This window comes from Jatropha curcas, unplaced genomic scaffold, assembly GCF_041381405.1.
Source record: "Jatropha curcas cultivar XTBG-Jc1 unplaced genomic scaffold, XTBG_Jcur_1.0 HiC_scaffold_626_pilon, whole genome shotgun sequence".
Taxonomy (NCBI): domain Eukaryota; kingdom Viridiplantae; phylum Streptophyta; class Magnoliopsida; order Malpighiales; family Euphorbiaceae; genus Jatropha; species Jatropha curcas.
The window spans coordinates 15,907-33,143 of NW_028322508.1; the positions used below are offsets into that span (position 1 = coordinate 15,907).

The window sequence follows — 17,237 nt, forward strand, 5'->3', positions numbered from 1 at the left end:
ATGGAGGGTACTTATGGAGTTAATTTTGCAAGTTTAATTTTTTTATGTCAGAACTGCCCTTGCTTATTACTCTATAGATTAGGAACTGAATAAGTCAGTCAACTACCCTTAATATTTTTGTTTTGGGATGAGCTGCCCTTTGTCCTTGCATGGCGCCTGACTATTGTTGTATTGACATTTCAAGGTAACTTCTAGATTTTATACTATAACTAAAAGTAGCGGAATGAACTGAACTGATTTGATTCAATATGATCAAATAGATTTTAAAATGATCTAATCTGAACCGCAGAGCATGAAAATCAAGTTGGTATCAAACTGAATTCGGTTCGATCTGACCAAATAGATTTCAAAATGACCGAATCCGACGAAGCATGACAATCAGTTTGGTACTGAATCAAACCGGATTGATTTAGGTTTGATTTGCTTATTTTGAACCAAATCATTTATTTTGTCTGTACATATCACTTCAATTAGCTATGTAAGTGATCGAACCAAAAATCAAAGACCACTCAATTATCACCATTCAAACCAAATGGTAACCGAACTTTTAGAATGCTGACTGAATCAAAATAAAATGAGTTTGTTCGATCTGAAGTGAATACTGCTCACCCCTTAATTAAAAGGTAATTTATAGATTTTGTACAATAGTTAATTTCTATCTTGTCATTTCTATTTTTACACTTATTTTCACCGGTAAGATGTGATATTCGAATAAAATTCTTCCACCAATATGATTTTACTTTCAAATCCTAACTTTGCAAGTAAAATCTTCTATATAAATATATAAAAGCTTAACCAACTTTACTCATGCAGTATGATATTATGAAATTTAATTAGTATCGTGGGATTTTATTATTTATTAAATTTTTAATATTTTTATTTAATTATCTAATTTAAAAAAATTAAATTACAAAACTTTTCATTTTCTTTATTCAATAATGAATATCCATATAATAAATTTATTTCATTAATAAAAAACCTCTTTGGTTTCTTTTTTTCAATAATTAATAAATCCAACTAATAAATTTTTTACATTAATAGTAGAATATTAATCAATTTTTTCAATAATTAATAATCAGACTGTAAATTAATCTATTATTTTATAATTTAATTATCTTTTAATTTTTTAAAAAATTTTAATTCCTTTTTGAGTACTATATATCCGAGTATTACATCTACTTTATTTGTCATACAAATTTTTATTTTCTTTTTCAAATTCAACATTTGTTTGGATAGTAATAAAAAATAACATTTTGAACAAAAGACATTTAATGGTCACTCACCGATGAAGTTTCTTTCCTTTTTCACATTCATGTATTTTTACGAATAGATTATTTCAATTTGCAAAACCTATATTTATATTTATTATTTTTAATTTAGTTAAGAAGATGAATTTATTATTTTAAATTTGTTAGAGCAGAGTGCTTTTATTATTTTTAAATTATATAATAATTAAAGACTAAAAAAAATATTTTTTTAAGAAAAAGAATAAATGATACATATATTATTTCTTTTTATCTTATAATCAAACTTAACTCGAATCAGTTATTTATATATTTTTACAGTTTTCTTTATTATTTTTATCATGTTTATGAATCTTTTATTTTAGCAAAAAAACTATAGTAATTAATAAAATGATATAACTGTTTATAGTCTATAAATGAAATAAAATAAATAATTGATAAAATAATTTTTAAATATAAACATAATGTAACTCTTTAATAATAAATCATTTATAAGTATTAACCCATACAACATGCAAAAATACGATTAATTTAATTTTAAATGTAATTCACTTTTATCTATCCAAATTTCTATCGATAACAGTTAAAGAAATTAGTAACTTCAATGAATGAAAGAAAAAGAACAAGTTAGTGAAAGAAATTCAAAGTTAACCTTAACATTAATGTTGATGGATCAAGTAGAACAACTGCTTTAACGAGTTAAGAATAATTAGGGTAGTGAAAGTCATGATTAATAGAGAATATAATTTGTTAAGTTTCTTGAGATTTAAGCAGCAAGCAATTATTCACGTGGCAATTGACAAAGCTATAATAATTGCTGCATTGGATTTACTTACTTGATTAGTTTACCATTCGCGGGAGTTGCCATCTACATTGCTTCATAGCTTATGTCATACTAAAACCTATTAATCCAAAGCCCCTGTAGACAGCAATAAAAGTCTACCAAACTGTAATCAACGTGTTAATTGGAATAATAAACGACTAAATGAAAATATAAGTTAGATTTCTATGAAATACATTTTGCTGGAAGGGTTAAAAATTTTATATTTTATGATTCGAAAGGGATTACATCTCTTAATTATATATATATATATATATATATATATATGTCCATAAACCGCCTAATTGACACTAATGAGTAAGGAAGGTTGGAATGCCCACAAACATCTATTACTGAATTCATCAATAAGCAATGACAATTGCCCTATTAAGACTCGGTATTACACTGAGATTGAGATACGAACCCGACTCTTAGAGAGGCTAAAATGAAGAACTCTAATATATATTCAACTTAAAATATAAAATTTTAAATGATTAGTATTTTAAAGTTCATTTAAAAAATTTTTTTAATTATTTAATAATATTTATTTATGTATTATAAAAATGTCAACTGAGTTAAGATTAGCATAAAATTGTAATTTAGGAAATTTTAACTTCAGTCTAATAAGTTAGTGGATTATTGGATAATTTTACAAATTAAAAATTTTACTACTTATAATATACTATGCTTAAAATTGAAGTTTTAAATTCTTAGCACTTAATCTTCCATTTTACCAAATGTTAAAGTCATCTTTTATGTTTTTATACATAAGGTTGTGTTTCACAGTAGCTTTTTAAGTAATTTTTAACGTTTTGACTAAATATTGTTGTTTATAGTGTTCGGTAACATAATCTTTGAACTAACTTTTAGAATTTAAAGTAGCATTTTATGAAAAATTAACTCATGTAACGTTTAACTTTTATTATTTTATGAAAAATTAATAAAACAGTTAATTTTGCTGAACATACCCGAATAAACAGTAGGATAATCGCTTTTGCTTATAATTTATATTTTTGTATAATTAGATTGAGTTTAAGAGAGATAAACATTTAATTTTACGAAACCAAACTATTATAATCCCAAAAGTTGAATTTTAAAAATATAAAAATTGAGTATAATCAAATAAATATAAAAAATAAAATTAAACTAACTTGAAATCACGATTTTGCTTTTCTAACTAAAGGAATTTAAATACATTATATTCAGTTTTGTCTTATATTTTGGTTCACAAAAATGTAAGCATCAATTAAAGAATTAAGGGATAATAAGTTAGAAGTGATTAATAAGTGGAAACAAAAATTAAGGGATAATGTGATTTTTGATGTATAGTATATAGGTGAAGTTATGTATTTCACAATAAATTATGGTTATATGTTTATTTCATGTATCATTTTCGTTCCCTCGTTAAATCAAAGAAACCTCAATCCATTTATGTAATGGCGATAGGTGTTGGATGGAAACTCATTCTCAATAATTAAAAAAAAAAAAAAAAAAGGAAAAAGAACTAATTAAGTTAAATATATTATACCATTGGAGTTGCAAAGCAAGTTATAAAAAATTGCTCAAACTAAATTTTCTTTTTTAAATAGAAAAGCAAAATAATTAGAAAAATCCTGGGCCTTACATACGATATCTCTTTAGCATTTGAAACTAATTCCAAATTATCTGCTTTTCAACTACTCAAAAGCCATATGTCTAGCCTGAACAAAGTAATGGATATAGTTCAGATATTTTCTTCTTCGTATTTATATATATGTGTGTATGGTTTTCAATTCCAACATATTTTGAACTATAATTCTTTAATCTAAAGCCTCATTTTCATAGCTCTTGATATAAGAAATGGCAACAACACGTTTCAGTCCTTGCTCATCTTCTTCAACAAACTTTTCTCCCTCTTCTTCGTCTTTCAAGAATCAAGCAAAATTGTTCAGTAGATTCATTTCTGTGCCAGGAAAGTCTGATTTCTCCATATGGGTATCTCATATTCATTCAAGAATCCGTGCTAAAAAGCATTTTCGCCTCAAATCCTCCAATGGGCATCCTCTAAATGCTGTCTTTTTGCAGGATGGTAAGTTCTTGATCCATGAGCTTCAACTCTCCATGTCTGTTTTTTAATTTTTCATTTTAGTTACTCTAATTTCTAATTTTAGGATAGTTTTCTGATGTTATTGTTTGATCGCAGTATAGACTGTATTTGCAATGATTCATTAGTTTTTTTGTTTGGTTGTTAGTTGATTCTGGGTTTGAAATAGCATATTTTAGGATTTCATAGCCAAACTGAAGAGTGCATGTTAACTGTACTTTGATATCCCAAATATCTTTTTTCTTCTTTCTGTTGGTTGTCTAACGGGTACGTATGCGTATTAGCTCTTGGATTCCCCAACAATGAGCATGCTCTCTGAATGTCCAATTCAAGGTACTGTGGTAGGATGGTTTATTTGGTGCTGAATTTGTTAAAAGAATTAAGTTTTAAGTGCATTTGAGGAACAAGTCAAAAGGATATTGAGAAACTTGATCATCTTGGCATATTTGTCACATAGCATGAGCACTGAATAATCTTATTGTTTTGCATTAATAACATTTCAACTATAAAAACCAAACACTTTAATTGTGGACAAGTTACTGTGCATGTCATATGGGATACTTATTAATTTATTTATGAGTAGTCATATTGATGTATCTTGTGGTGTTGAAACATGTCTTGTTTCAGTGAATGCGCTTCATAGCTTTTCATCACATGCCTATGCTCTTCCAAGGCTGCCCATATGTTTGCTATACATTAAATTTGCACACTTTTCTTCTTGTTTTTGTTCCATTACTTAATATTAATGCTTTAGGTGAGATTTTGGAGTAGGTTCAGCTAGAAATCATCTACCCAAAGATCATGTTGAACTTCAAAGAAAGGAGGGGGTCATCCATTCCTGTCTCTGAAGCAGAGAAACTGGAGTCTACTCTCAGCATTACTGTGTTGGAGCTTCAGGAGACCTTGCTAAGAAGAAGATTTTTCCTGCACTTTTTGCTCTTTTCTATGAAGATTGGCTACCTGAGGTTCTGAATTTTGTTTCCTTATTGAGTTTCATATTGTATAATGGAGTCAGATTAAGTTTTTTTTCAGATTAGCCATCAATCCCACAAAGATGGGAACTGACGATTTCCAATCTTCTCTTTAATTTTGGCAATGAAGAAACTTTACTGTATTTGGTTATGCTCGAAGTAAGTTAACTGATGAAGAGTTAAGGAACATGATTAGCCAGACATTGACTTGCAGAATAGACAAGAGGTTTTCTACATTGCTAAACCATTTTTACTGGTACAAAATTATTATTTGGACTTTCTTTCATCTAATTAACATGGAAGAGTATGTACAGAGAAAATTGTGAAGACAAAATGGATCAGTTCTTGAAAAGATGCTTTTACCAGGCAGGTCAATATAACTCTGAGGAACACTTTTTGGAATTGGACAAAAAGCTGAAAGAGAAAGAGGTGATGTCTTATGGTTCTTGTAAGAGCTTGATCGTTATTGTATGCGTATCTGTATTTCACAGTGTCTTTTGTACTAAATGTAGCACCTGTTGCTGGTTATAAATAGATTTTAGGAGCAGATATAGAATGGTATGAAAAATTTTGGTTTTCTGCCAAATTGAACTATCAAATAGTATGCTCAGGTCATGTGATGAACACATGCCATTGCCCTGCATCAGCTATTTCATTATATATTTATCATGAAATGAGTTACATTTGTGTAAACATGAGTTATTATGCTGATTCTATCTTCACTGGGTACTCAAATTTCGAAATGAATTGTTAAGGTATATCATCTAATGAATAACTACTAATTTTCTGAAATATAAAATTGTTTGAAAAGAATTCTCAATTGTTCATCTTGAATTTTAATAGTTGAGATTATGCAATAGATCATGTTTGCACTAACAGGAGACTCCAAATCCATGATTTAGGACACAAAGATGAGCATTTTCTCATTTGATGGCAATGCCTCAATAAAGAAGCAAACTGATTATTAAACGAAATGCTCCTTTTAGGCTGGAAAATTGTCAATAGACTGTTTTACTTATCAATCCCTCCAAACATATTTGTGGATGTGGTGAGATGTGCTAGCCTTAGAGCTTCTTCAGTGAATGGGTGGACTAGGGTAATTGTTGAGAAGCCATTTGGTCGTGACTCAGAGTCATCTGGGGAGTTAACCAGATCTTTGAAGCAGTATCTGGCTGAAGATCAAATATTCAGGTTCATTTTGCTGAGTTGCCATTCATTAGAATATATTCATAATAATTGGAGGGACAATTCTATTTATGTTAAAATTTTTTTAGGATTGATCATTACCTAGGCAAGGAGCTTGTTGAGAATCTATCAGTACTTCGTTTCTCAAATCTTGTTTTGAGCCTTTATGGTCAAGAAACTATATCCGCAATGTGCAACTGATCTTTTCTGAAGATTTTGGTACAGAGGGACGTGGAGGGTGAGTGACCTACGTTACAAGGTGATATAACATTGTTAAAATAAGACTGTTTCCTTAGGTATGGAATTCTTGAAGTTTGTTTGTTCATTCATTTTGGGCAGATACTTTGATAACTATGGAATTATACGAGATATAATGCAAACCATCTGCTACAAATACTAGCATTGTTTGCGATGGAGACCCCCGTTAGCTTGGATGCTGAGGACATTAGAAATGAAAGGTATTTAGAATCAAGAGTTTTTTTTTTTCACCTTGCAATTATTATGAATTGATCATTAATATGATGACTTGATGAGGTTGGTTGATTCAGGTTAAGGTTTTGAGGTCAACGAAACCACTCCAACTTGAAGATGTGATTGTTGGCCAATATAAGGGTCACAGCAAGGGTGGTAAATCATACCCTGCTTATACAGATGATCCAACTGTGCCAAAGGATAGTCTTACACCAACATTTGCAGCTGCAGCTCTTTTCATTAATAATGCCAGATGGGATGGAGTTCCTTTTCTTATGAAAGCAGGCAAAGCTCTTCACACTAAGCGGTAGGTAGAAATTCTAACTAGGATCATGCCTTCTTCATTACTGTCATCACATGATGGGATATAAGTGATCTCATGACCTAGAGATGTTCTGATGGAAATCCAGAGCAGAGATCAGAGTGCAGTTCAGACATGTCCCGGGTAACTTGTACAAGCGGAATTTTGGAACCGATTTAGATAAGGCCACAAATGAGCTTGTACTCCGTGTACAACCTGATGAAGCTATATATCTGAAGATTAACAACAAAGTTCCTGGTCTTGGAATGAGATTAGATCGCAGTGACCTAAATTTGCTATACCGAGCAAGGTACGATATTACATAGAGATGATCTGCAGAGATTATGTCAATACTCTAATTATTTACCAACCTAAATTTGTGATATGAATTACTTGACGCTTGAAATAGGCATATCTAAGCTTCATTTAGATTCTATCATTGTGGCATTGGGGGAAGCTTAGATGTATACAACCTTCCCCTTGGGGTTTGAACCTCTAATCTCAATGGAGCTATCTTACCATAATACCATTGCACAAGTCCCATCCTTCTATAGTTTTTTTTGCTAATTTTGAGATGACGTTTTACTGTAAAGCAGCATTATGTCCTAATGAGAAACAAAAGGGAGTTGCTTTTTTCGGCTTTTTTTCTATAGTAGTTTTTGAACCTCTAATCACAATGGAGCTATCTTCCCATAATACCATTGCACCAAGGCCCATCATCCTTAAATAGTTTTCAGGCAAATTTGAGGTAATTTTTAACTGTAAAGGCAACATTATTGTCCTAATGAGAGTCGTAAAAAAGAGTTCCATTTTCAGCTTTTTTTTTTTTTTTTTCCTCTGATAGTCTTATGACTTGCATCTTTTTTCCTCAAGGTAATTGACACTTGTGATTGAATATGAAGGTATACAAGAGAAATACCAGATGCATATGAGAGGCTGCTTTTAGATGCAATAGAAGGAGAGCGAAGGTTGTTCATCAGAAGTGACGAGCTTGATGCTGCATGGGCACTTTTCACTCCGTTGTTAAAGGAGCTCGAGGAAAAGAAAATTATTCCAGAGCTTTACCCCTATGGTAGCAGAGGTCCGGTTGGAGCATATTATCTTGCAGCAAAACACAATGTTCGATGGGGAGATCTTAGCAGCGATATTCATGAATAGCTAAGAGCTCACACGGATTGGTTTAGAAGCTGCAGAGAGCATTTTAAACGACTTAAGGATTCAAATTAAGATGTAAGTTGTCATCATCGAGTATTTTTCTATTGTATAAAAGCAAGCAAAATAGTTAATATCAACAATGGTTAAATTCTGGATTTATTTGGGATGTGACCAAATGCACCAATGGCAGACCTGAGCTGAAACTCAAAATCCCAAATTTGGGGAACATAGTAAATTCTAATGTACTGCACAAAACCATGTTGTAAGTCTATGTTGCCTTTGTATTTCCTGCATACAAGAAAGAGTTCATTTCTGAACAAAGGTTAATTCTAAATATTGTTCATACAGCAGGAGTATCACACTTACTTTATTCCTGACCTCCTATACCCCAAGACATAATGATCACTGGATTATTAGCTCTGACCAAGTCTGTATGGTTTGATCAAACCGCATTTATAGTTTGATCAACTTGAGCACCTTTGATGGTATGGTTCAATTTTTAACTTTTTATAAATTGTGTTTAAGATTTAATTTGGATAAGTTTTCAAACCGAATCAATCTGAACAATGGACATTTATGCATTAAGATTGATATCTATCTAAACCAATGGCCTAACACCTTCTCTGTGTAGCTTAAAGTTGCCACTCCCAGGACTAGAGGTGCCATCAAACCGTTTCGAACTAGAACTGACCAGTAAAAATTAGTCTGGAATCCGACCATAATGGTGGTTTCGAGACGCACCTAAAACCAGTTGGGAGCACATTAGTCCCAATTTCATAAAAATAAATAACTCGTTTACAACTTGTTTACAAGCTAGCTACAAAGTTAATGAATCGAGCTCGAACACTGTTCCTTTATTAAACGTGTTCGATAAATATAGGTTTGAGTTTAACTTATTAAGTTTATATAACGAATTCAAACGAGTTTTTTCAAGTTAAGCATTTACGGTCTATTCTAAGAGTTATGTATTTCTATATTAAGACGGTAAATGAGCTGAGAGCTGAGAGCTGCAACTCGGCTTGGTTTAATAAAAGCTCATTTGAAAACTTGTTTAATAAACTTATTAAGTTTGGCTCAAGCTAGGCTATCGAGTTCATTTAATAAACAGACAGAGTAGGAGCTCAATTCATTAACTTCAAAAAACAGACAGTTCGAGCTTCATTCGTTAACTTCAAGCAAGCCTTAAACTAATTCAACAAGGCAAAATTAATTAAAATACATCTGGAAAAAAAACAAAACAAGAAAAAATAGTAACAATAAAAAAAAAAAAAGAACAACGAAGGAGAAGTACTGTGGTTGTTCTGGTACATGTAGTGATGTAGATGATGAAGAAATAGTAATGGTAGGTGAGCCCCACCACATTGATATCCTTTTCAAAAGATCCATTGCGTGGATTTAAAGAATCTAACAAACAAAGCCTATAGCTATATGTGTTTATAGGTTCAGTATCGTAAATAGATTCTGGCAGATTTTAGGAAACTAGACTAGCCTGACAGTACCCCTAAAAAGGAGATGCATTACTGTACTTTTTCTTCCAAACCCACTGCCCACAGGTTTTTTCTCTGCTGCATTACAACCATTCAATGCTATTAATTAACACATCATCGTCTTCCCCAATCAATTCCGGTCATAAAGAAACCCTTATTCTAGGTCAACAGACATTACTAAACCAATCCCTCTTCTGTGAGGAATTTTTGCTGGTTTGTTTCGAAGGAGGGGAGAAAAAAAGGAAAGAAAAGAAGAAGATCATCACAGTGTTTTCGCAACAATGGCTATCATTGTGAAAGAAAAAAATAAAATTAGAACATTCTACCATCAAACCAAATGATTTTTTACTAAGAAAGAATGAGGCAAATCTAGGGATACATGATTAGGATTAACATGTGTAATTAATATTTTATCTTTAGCAAGAATCAAACTTGAGATATCTAATTAATTTTGCTTTAGATATCATTATGTAGCTTGACATGTTCATAGGAAAAATGGTGACTCTTATCCTTTGCTTGGATGAGAGTAGACAAGAATATTTTCCCTTGTTTGGGACCTGAAACAAAATTTTGAGAAATTAGAGGAAAATATTTAATAAAGTAATATTTCACTTATTTTTCATTTCAATTATGAAAAAAGTCAAAATTTTCTCATTTTTATTAAATTATTCAAACATCCAAAATTAATTAATAAATTTTAACAATTTCGTAAATCTCATATTATTTAATTGATGATATAATTGTTAATTTTTAATAATAATATTTTCTTTTCTCTAAAATTTTACCGTTTCCAAATGAAGAAAAATAACATCATATTCAAATATAAGAGTGGAAAATAGTTATGGAAAGAAAGTCGATAATTCCTTATTATTTTTCATTTTTTCTTTTTCAAACAAGGGTTTTGATTTTTCAAGTTGATTCTACTCGTGAACAAAGTTGATCAAAATTCGATGAAATAATTAAACCGGTTAGTTCAATTTGATTAAACTTTTCTCCTTCACATTATTTTTAGTATATATAAGAAAAAAAAATATGTAGGATCATGAAAATCAAATTTAAAAAAAAAAATAAAGTCAAAAACTAAAAATCAAATTGATTCGGTTGGGTTTATAATGTTTTAGTTCAATTATTATTTAATTAATAATAATTTAATGGTACATTGCTTTTTAGATTTTTACATTAATTAATATATAAAATATTTAAAAGTTAGTTGGAGAGATCTTAGCTAAGATTTCATTGGGCCAAGGAGGTAGTTGGAGGGTGGAAATTTTACAACTTTACTACTTTTCTTTTTTAATACAATTTATTTTTCAATCAAATTATTTTTTAATGCATTTACGTAAATTATAATCATATTTGACCTTGACTACTGTTGACGTGAAATCAATTGTGGAATTTCAATTCGGATAGAGGTAGTTGGTTGAAGAATAAAGATCGTTTGATTTGGTCCACGCGTAATTAGTCTTTTTATGTTAAAATGAAATCATACGTAGAGACAGGAACTCTTTTTGCAGATTACTTTAGTTGCCAAACATTGGTAGTCACATATTTATCCAAATTTTAAATAATTTATAATTTTCTTAATAAATTATCATCATTATCTTAATCTTTTATTTGTTGGATGCACTAAATAAAATACTTTATACACAAAATTCTAATTTCATGCCCACCAAATTTGATCATGTTAACCTTTTTACTGATACGAAGAGTGAGTTCGAGTCCTCTTAACAATAATAACTTTCGTTAATTTGATAAGAATGTTACCTTTTATTATGTAGTTTTTTATGTTATTTCGATCTATTGAGCCTTTTAATTAAATTAATAAAAAATAAAATTTTTTATTTAAATATGATTTGCAATTAATTTATTATATCTAAAAAAATAGATAAAAATAATTATCCACTGGTCTTCTCATAGAGAAATTGAACAAATAAATCAAAGTATATATTAGTCATTATATAGAAAATAGTAAAACTACGTTATGGTCATGTTCAGCAATGTTACTGTTTTAATAGTTTTTAGCGGTTGTAATTACAGTCAATTGTTTTATTAGTTGTTAAATATTAACTATTAGTTATCAATTATTTATATAATTTTTTAAAGCAAAATTCATTAAATGTTAATGGAAATATTGTTTCATGAAATATTTCCCCACTTCTAAATGGTTCTATAAATATTACATTACCAACCAAAACATTATAATCAACAGAGTTGGTATTTTTTACTATAGTTAAATTGCTAAATACTGTCCTAAAAGTTGTTGTTTATTGATAAATACAATAGTAAAATTAGATATGAACATTGATATAAATCGGTGCAGTATTATTTTTATTTTTAAAAAAAAATATACTGTATCAACGGAGTTGAACAAGCCGGAGTAAACTACAACTTTAGACAAACTGTACATAGCAAACCTTATTATAAGGCCATGAAATTCAGAATTACTTCAAAAATCTAGAATTTACATTATTGGAGAAATTAAATAAACAAGAATTAGTGAAAAAGAAATAAAATTGAGAAAGAAATCAAAATCTTAATACAAACCATGGTTAAGTAGAAGAAAAAATGATCAGGAATGATGTGGAGTGGGTGAGTTGGGGGACATCAGCTTCACGCTTGATTTTGTTCTTGTAAACTCTCTCTTTGTCCGCTAAAGTCAAAATCAATTATCTTTTTCCATTAGACTATCAAAAAGTTTTTCTTTAAATACAAACATATATGCCAATAAGTTACAACCTTTTTTCTTTCTTTTCCCCTTTTCTTTTTTAATTATGTATGTCTTGCTATTTTCTCAAACCAAATACACTTCATATTATGTATGGTGGTTATTTCTTTATTCCATCTCAATTGTCGGTTTTAAAATTGTCGGTTTCGATTTGAAACCGAAATTAGATAATTTATTTCCAACTTTTTAAAATTCCTTTTTAGATTTATAGCTTGAATAAATAATGATAATAATAATAAATATTAATATTGGAAAAAATTAAATCAATTTAATAAAAATTCTTAAAATTGGTTTCAAAAATTAATAATAAAATATTAAAAATATGTTTTTCATGGTTTTAAAAAATGAAAAATTAGAACCAAACTTTAATTAAGCCGTTTCGGTTATAGTTTGGAACCAAGAACTATAGACCACATCAGTGCCAATTTGACCAATTCAAGTATGATTCGGTTCCATTATGAAACCAAACAAAGGTCATGTCTAGTTTAAGGTATATAAATTTAAAGAGGGAAAATTATAGTACAATCCTTTTGATTTGCAAAATATAACTAGTCCGTTCTTTTTTTTTTAATATATTAATTTGTTCTTATATTTTTTTTTCTGTTACACTATACGGTCATTCTGTCTAATTTTTTGATCTTTTCTATTAAGTCAATAAGAAAACATAGATTTTAAAGCAGAGAAAGTAAAATATTATAACAGAAAATCATAATACAGTTACTATGATTTGAAAAATGCAATTAGTCTCTTCTTGTATTTTTAAAAATAAATGGGTATTTTCATCATTTTATAAGGTAATTAATGGAAAAAATGTAAAAATTGGATGAAAGAACCTTATAGTATGATGGAAGTAAACTATAAGAATATTTTAGTCTATTTCCTAAAAGACATAGATGACCTAGTTGTATTTCGCAAATTACAGGGATCGTTCTGTAATTTTCTCATTTAAAAATTATTAAAAACTTCAATTATAAAAAAATAAGGGAAAAATACAGTACGATCTCTGTGACTTGCAAAATACAATTAATCTGTCCATATCTTTTTTAAAATACACAAATCTTTCTTATATTTTTCTTCCGTTACACTACTAGGTCATTCTGTTCAATTTTTGCATCTTTTCTGTTACGTCAATAAGAAAACACAGAGTTCAAGGGAGAGATACTAAAATATTATATCAAAAAAATTACACTACAATCTCTATGGTTGGAAAAATACAACTAGTATGTCTTTGTGTTTTTAAAAATAAAAAGGCTATATTTTTGTCATTTCATAAGATACTTAACAGAGAAAATGTAAAAATTAGACGGAAGGACCTTATAGTCTGATGAAAGTAAACTATAGATACGTTTTAGTGTATTTTAAAAAGTTAGGGACGGACTGATTATATTTTGCAAACCCTAAGAATATTTTTCTCAAAAAGTAATTATATTTGATTAAATTATATCAATAATAGCTTTTTAAATAATTGTTACAGAAATACCAAGAGATAAAAATAAAATTATAAAAAAATAATTAATGTATCCTTCACCTTCTCAAATGATATGAAGTGAAATAAGGAAATTATTTTTATAGCTATTAGCTTGTTGTTAAGAATTGAAGAGTCATGTAATATGTATTCCTATTAATAGTGCAGATATATAATATTCATGGTATATAATGAGGAATGGGAAAAAAAAATTTTTTTGAAGGGTCAAACCTAATACTTAAAGATATGAAGTTTATGCATTTCAATGGAAATTTTAAATCATCAGTGGTAAAATGCTTTAAATTAGTGATATCTTTATACAATTTAAGTATATTTTAAGATATTTTTTAAATATTAAAATAACAATTATTTTGTATATTTCTTTCTTTTTTTTTTTTTGGAATGACAAATAAAGTGGAATAAAAAAATTTTATAAAGTGAGACTTGAAATAGAACGGAGATAGCATTTAAATTAAAATGTTAGAAATTATTTTTAACAACTCATTGAAATAATTTTTAGTTGCCTAGATTCTAATGAAATATGAATCTTGTTTAATCGTTAAATTTTTAATGGTTAAATAGATAAATTTATTTATGAACTTTGTAATTTTAATTCTATCAAACTCTAAAATTTATGAATAATCTATGTGCCCTTCAATTTATAAATTTTAATAATATCAATAAATTTTTTTGAAACTTTTTATTGTATGTATGTAAAATTAATTTGATACGTAATTAGCATAATTTTTTAAGTAATAATTTTTATATTTTTTTAATTATTTAATATATATTTAATTCATCTAATTTTTAAATTAAAATATTAGATAAAATAATTTTTAAGTTAAAATTTTTAATAGATATAATATTATAACTTGAAGATTTAACGAGTCACCGTGAGAATTGAAAGTACTGTAAAATTATGCAATAAAACTGACGAGTGAATTTACGTGCTCAGTGATTTTTTTTCCATAAAAACTAAAAAGTAGACAAAATCTTGTTCTGTTTTCACTTTTCAATAAGTAAAAATAAAAAAAGAAGACAAAATCCTTTTTAACATGGGCAACTGAAATTTGGAACATTAAACCATTTGACCTGTAAAAAGTCTAGGGGTTCCAGTGAGCTTGCAGTGAAGGCAGGTTTAGACAAAACCCCAACATGTACATGTATTCTAACAATTCTATCTGACCATAATTTCAACTATGAACCACACTCGTTAAAAATATAATTAGATAATATAGGTTGGTCCAAAGAAATTATAACATGCACCTGTAATAAAACACCTGTAAACACCATAGTTAATACAATGCCTCTCTCTCACTCCCTTCCATAAAACCTAAACATACCGAACCTTATCCACCGCCGTCTTTGCAGAGTTGGAAACCTTTCCCAAAACCCAAAAAACCCCATCCCCCCAGTACCATACAATACACAATAATTATGCATATGTTATCGTATATTTTAATTTATAAAATTCTATCATTAAATATTTTGACTTGTAAATATTATATTATTAAAAATTTGAACGATAAAATTTGATTGATTAAATACTTATTAAATATTTAAAAAGTTTAAAAATAATCTGTAAAATATTACTTAATGTGTGGTTAGTACAATTTTTAGAATATAAAAAAATGTTAGTAGTATGAAAAGGGATATAATTAATGTTATCAAAATATATAATTTCACAAGCATAAGTTCTCTCACTAAATTTAAAGTGCCACAATTTTTTTATAGAGTACATAGATAAATTTATTATTTTGCCATATATTATTTCCATACAAACATACATATAATATATACACATACATTAATTAAATAACTATATTTCGACATATTTAATTTAGTTGGTAAGGATGAGTTCTTGTTTCTTATTGATTAGTTAGAACTTTAATATTATTGAGTGCATTGTAAAAAATTATTCTCTCCATCTCATTTTTTTTATTTGTTATTTATTTTTGGATGCCTAAAATGTTTACAAGGTTTTTAAATTTAGATATATAAATTTATTTTTTTCATAATAACATTTATTATTGTTCATTGAACGAAATTTTTTTTAATATTTTAATGAGTTAAGAGTAAAAAGGAAAAAATAACTTTTATTGACTAAATTCTAAATATGCGTGTTTTATCAAACTATGCAAACAAAACGGATTGGAAAGAGGATTTATAATCTATTATCTCAACGTGGAGGAGAGTCTTTTTAAAATTATCAAGAAAGAGAATTTATTAATTGCATATAATTTAATGAAGAATGTTATTTTACTATAAATAAGTTTTATTTTGAATGTAAAATTAATATTCTTTCGGTGTTCATAGCTATTCCTCTTATAAGTATTTTTCTCTTAGTTATAAATGTCTTGAAATTCGTTTAGAATAATTTGTAAATTTATTACTGAAATGAAATTATTAAATATTATAAAATATTTATTATCTCTGTTTCATAATACTTGTCATATTCGATAAAATAGTTTGTTTCAAAACTTGTCACATTTGTGATTTTAAGGAGTAATAAATCTTTTTTCTATATTTATCCTGTATGAACAATAATTATCACTTCAATTTTCATAATTTCATTAAAATTAATATTAAATTAATAACAATAAATTAATTTACTGAATAATTTATTATAATTTAAATAAATTTAATAATTTTTTTAAAAGATATGAAATTTCAAACATCACGGATATTATAAAATGAAATTCTTTTATAAAAATTAATCAATGTTAACTTAACGCCAATGTATATATACGTATTACGTACTATTCAACTAGTCCTTTAGAAAAATAGCTTACTATTTTATTTTATTATAACAATAAAAAACATATTATAATTATAATATTGTAATGGCACTTTCAAGAAAGAAAAAAAAACATATAATACTATATATCAAACACCCTCTTTGGGACCCTCATCCTGCGTCTTTATCTACACCTTTTTGTCCTTTTTTTGCAGCCCATATCTTTTTTCTTTCTTTCCCTCGTTATATATTCTTAGATTGATTAATTTTTAAATGTCTTCTTCTTCCTCATCTGAAGATGGCAATGGAAATGGCAGCGGTCGTCATTATGGTGCAGGAAGCAGCAGAGCAGGTGAATATGAAGGGCCATCAAGGACTCGTCCACGTGCCATTACGAGGTTTGGCCTGAGCCATTTGTAGAAGCCCTTGCTGCTCAGGTGGCCATTGATGCTTCTCGCATTCTTGGCCGTCTCGCCGCAGCTCAGGCCCTCGCTAATGTTTTTCAGGTGCCTGTTGTTTCTTGATCCTTTTAGTTCTTTTTATATATACATATACTCACTATATTATTCACTTTCTTTATAAAATATATAAGA

The 17,237-nt window shown here is 28.3% G+C and overlaps 1 protein-coding gene, 1 long non-coding RNA gene and 1 pseudogene across 3 annotated transcripts; all 3 read left to right on the forward strand.

Moving 5' to 3' along the window:
* The first annotated feature begins 5,191 nt into the window (after positions 1-5,191).
* LOC149491773 (uncharacterized) lies at positions 5,192-5,811 on the forward strand. Its single transcript, XR_016319278.1, has 2 exons — positions 5,192-5,344; positions 5,433-5,811. It is a non-coding gene; the product is annotated as an uncharacterized LOC149491773 (long non-coding RNA).
* Positions 5,812-6,091: 280 nt separating this feature from the next.
* LOC149491774 (glucose-6-phosphate 1-dehydrogenase 1, chloroplastic-like) lies at positions 6,092-6,864 on the forward strand (annotated as a pseudogene). Its single transcript, XR_016319277.1, has 4 exons — positions 6,092-6,309; positions 6,393-6,541; positions 6,643-6,761; positions 6,852-6,864. The product of XR_016319277.1 is annotated as a glucose-6-phosphate 1-dehydrogenase 1, chloroplastic-like (transcript).
* On the forward strand, positions 6,832-8,389 carry LOC149491775 (glucose-6-phosphate 1-dehydrogenase, chloroplastic-like). Its single transcript, XM_089717052.1, has 3 exons — positions 6,832-7,081; positions 7,185-7,385; positions 7,978-8,389. The coding sequence occupies exons 1-3, from the start codon at positions 7,050-7,052 to the stop codon at positions 8,231-8,233; spliced, it is 489 nt and encodes a 162-aa protein (XP_089573178.1). The 5' UTR covers positions 6,832-7,049; the 3' UTR covers positions 8,234-8,389.
* Positions 8,390-17,237: the final 8,848 nt, after the last annotated feature.

Bases quoted from the DNA above. Each gene is read 5' to 3' on its own strand.
- LOC149491775 (XM_089717052.1), top strand. From the start codon at position 7,050: ATGAAAGCAGGCAAAGCTCTTCACACTAAGCG. The intron at 7,082-7,184 runs GTAGGTAGAAAT...ATGGAAATCCAG, and splicing joins AAAGCTCTTCACACTAAGCG to AGCAGAGATCAGAGTGCAGT. The intron at 7,386-7,977 runs GTACGATATTAC...TTGAATATGAAG, and splicing joins AATTTGCTATACCGAGCAAG to GTATACAAGAGAAATACCAG.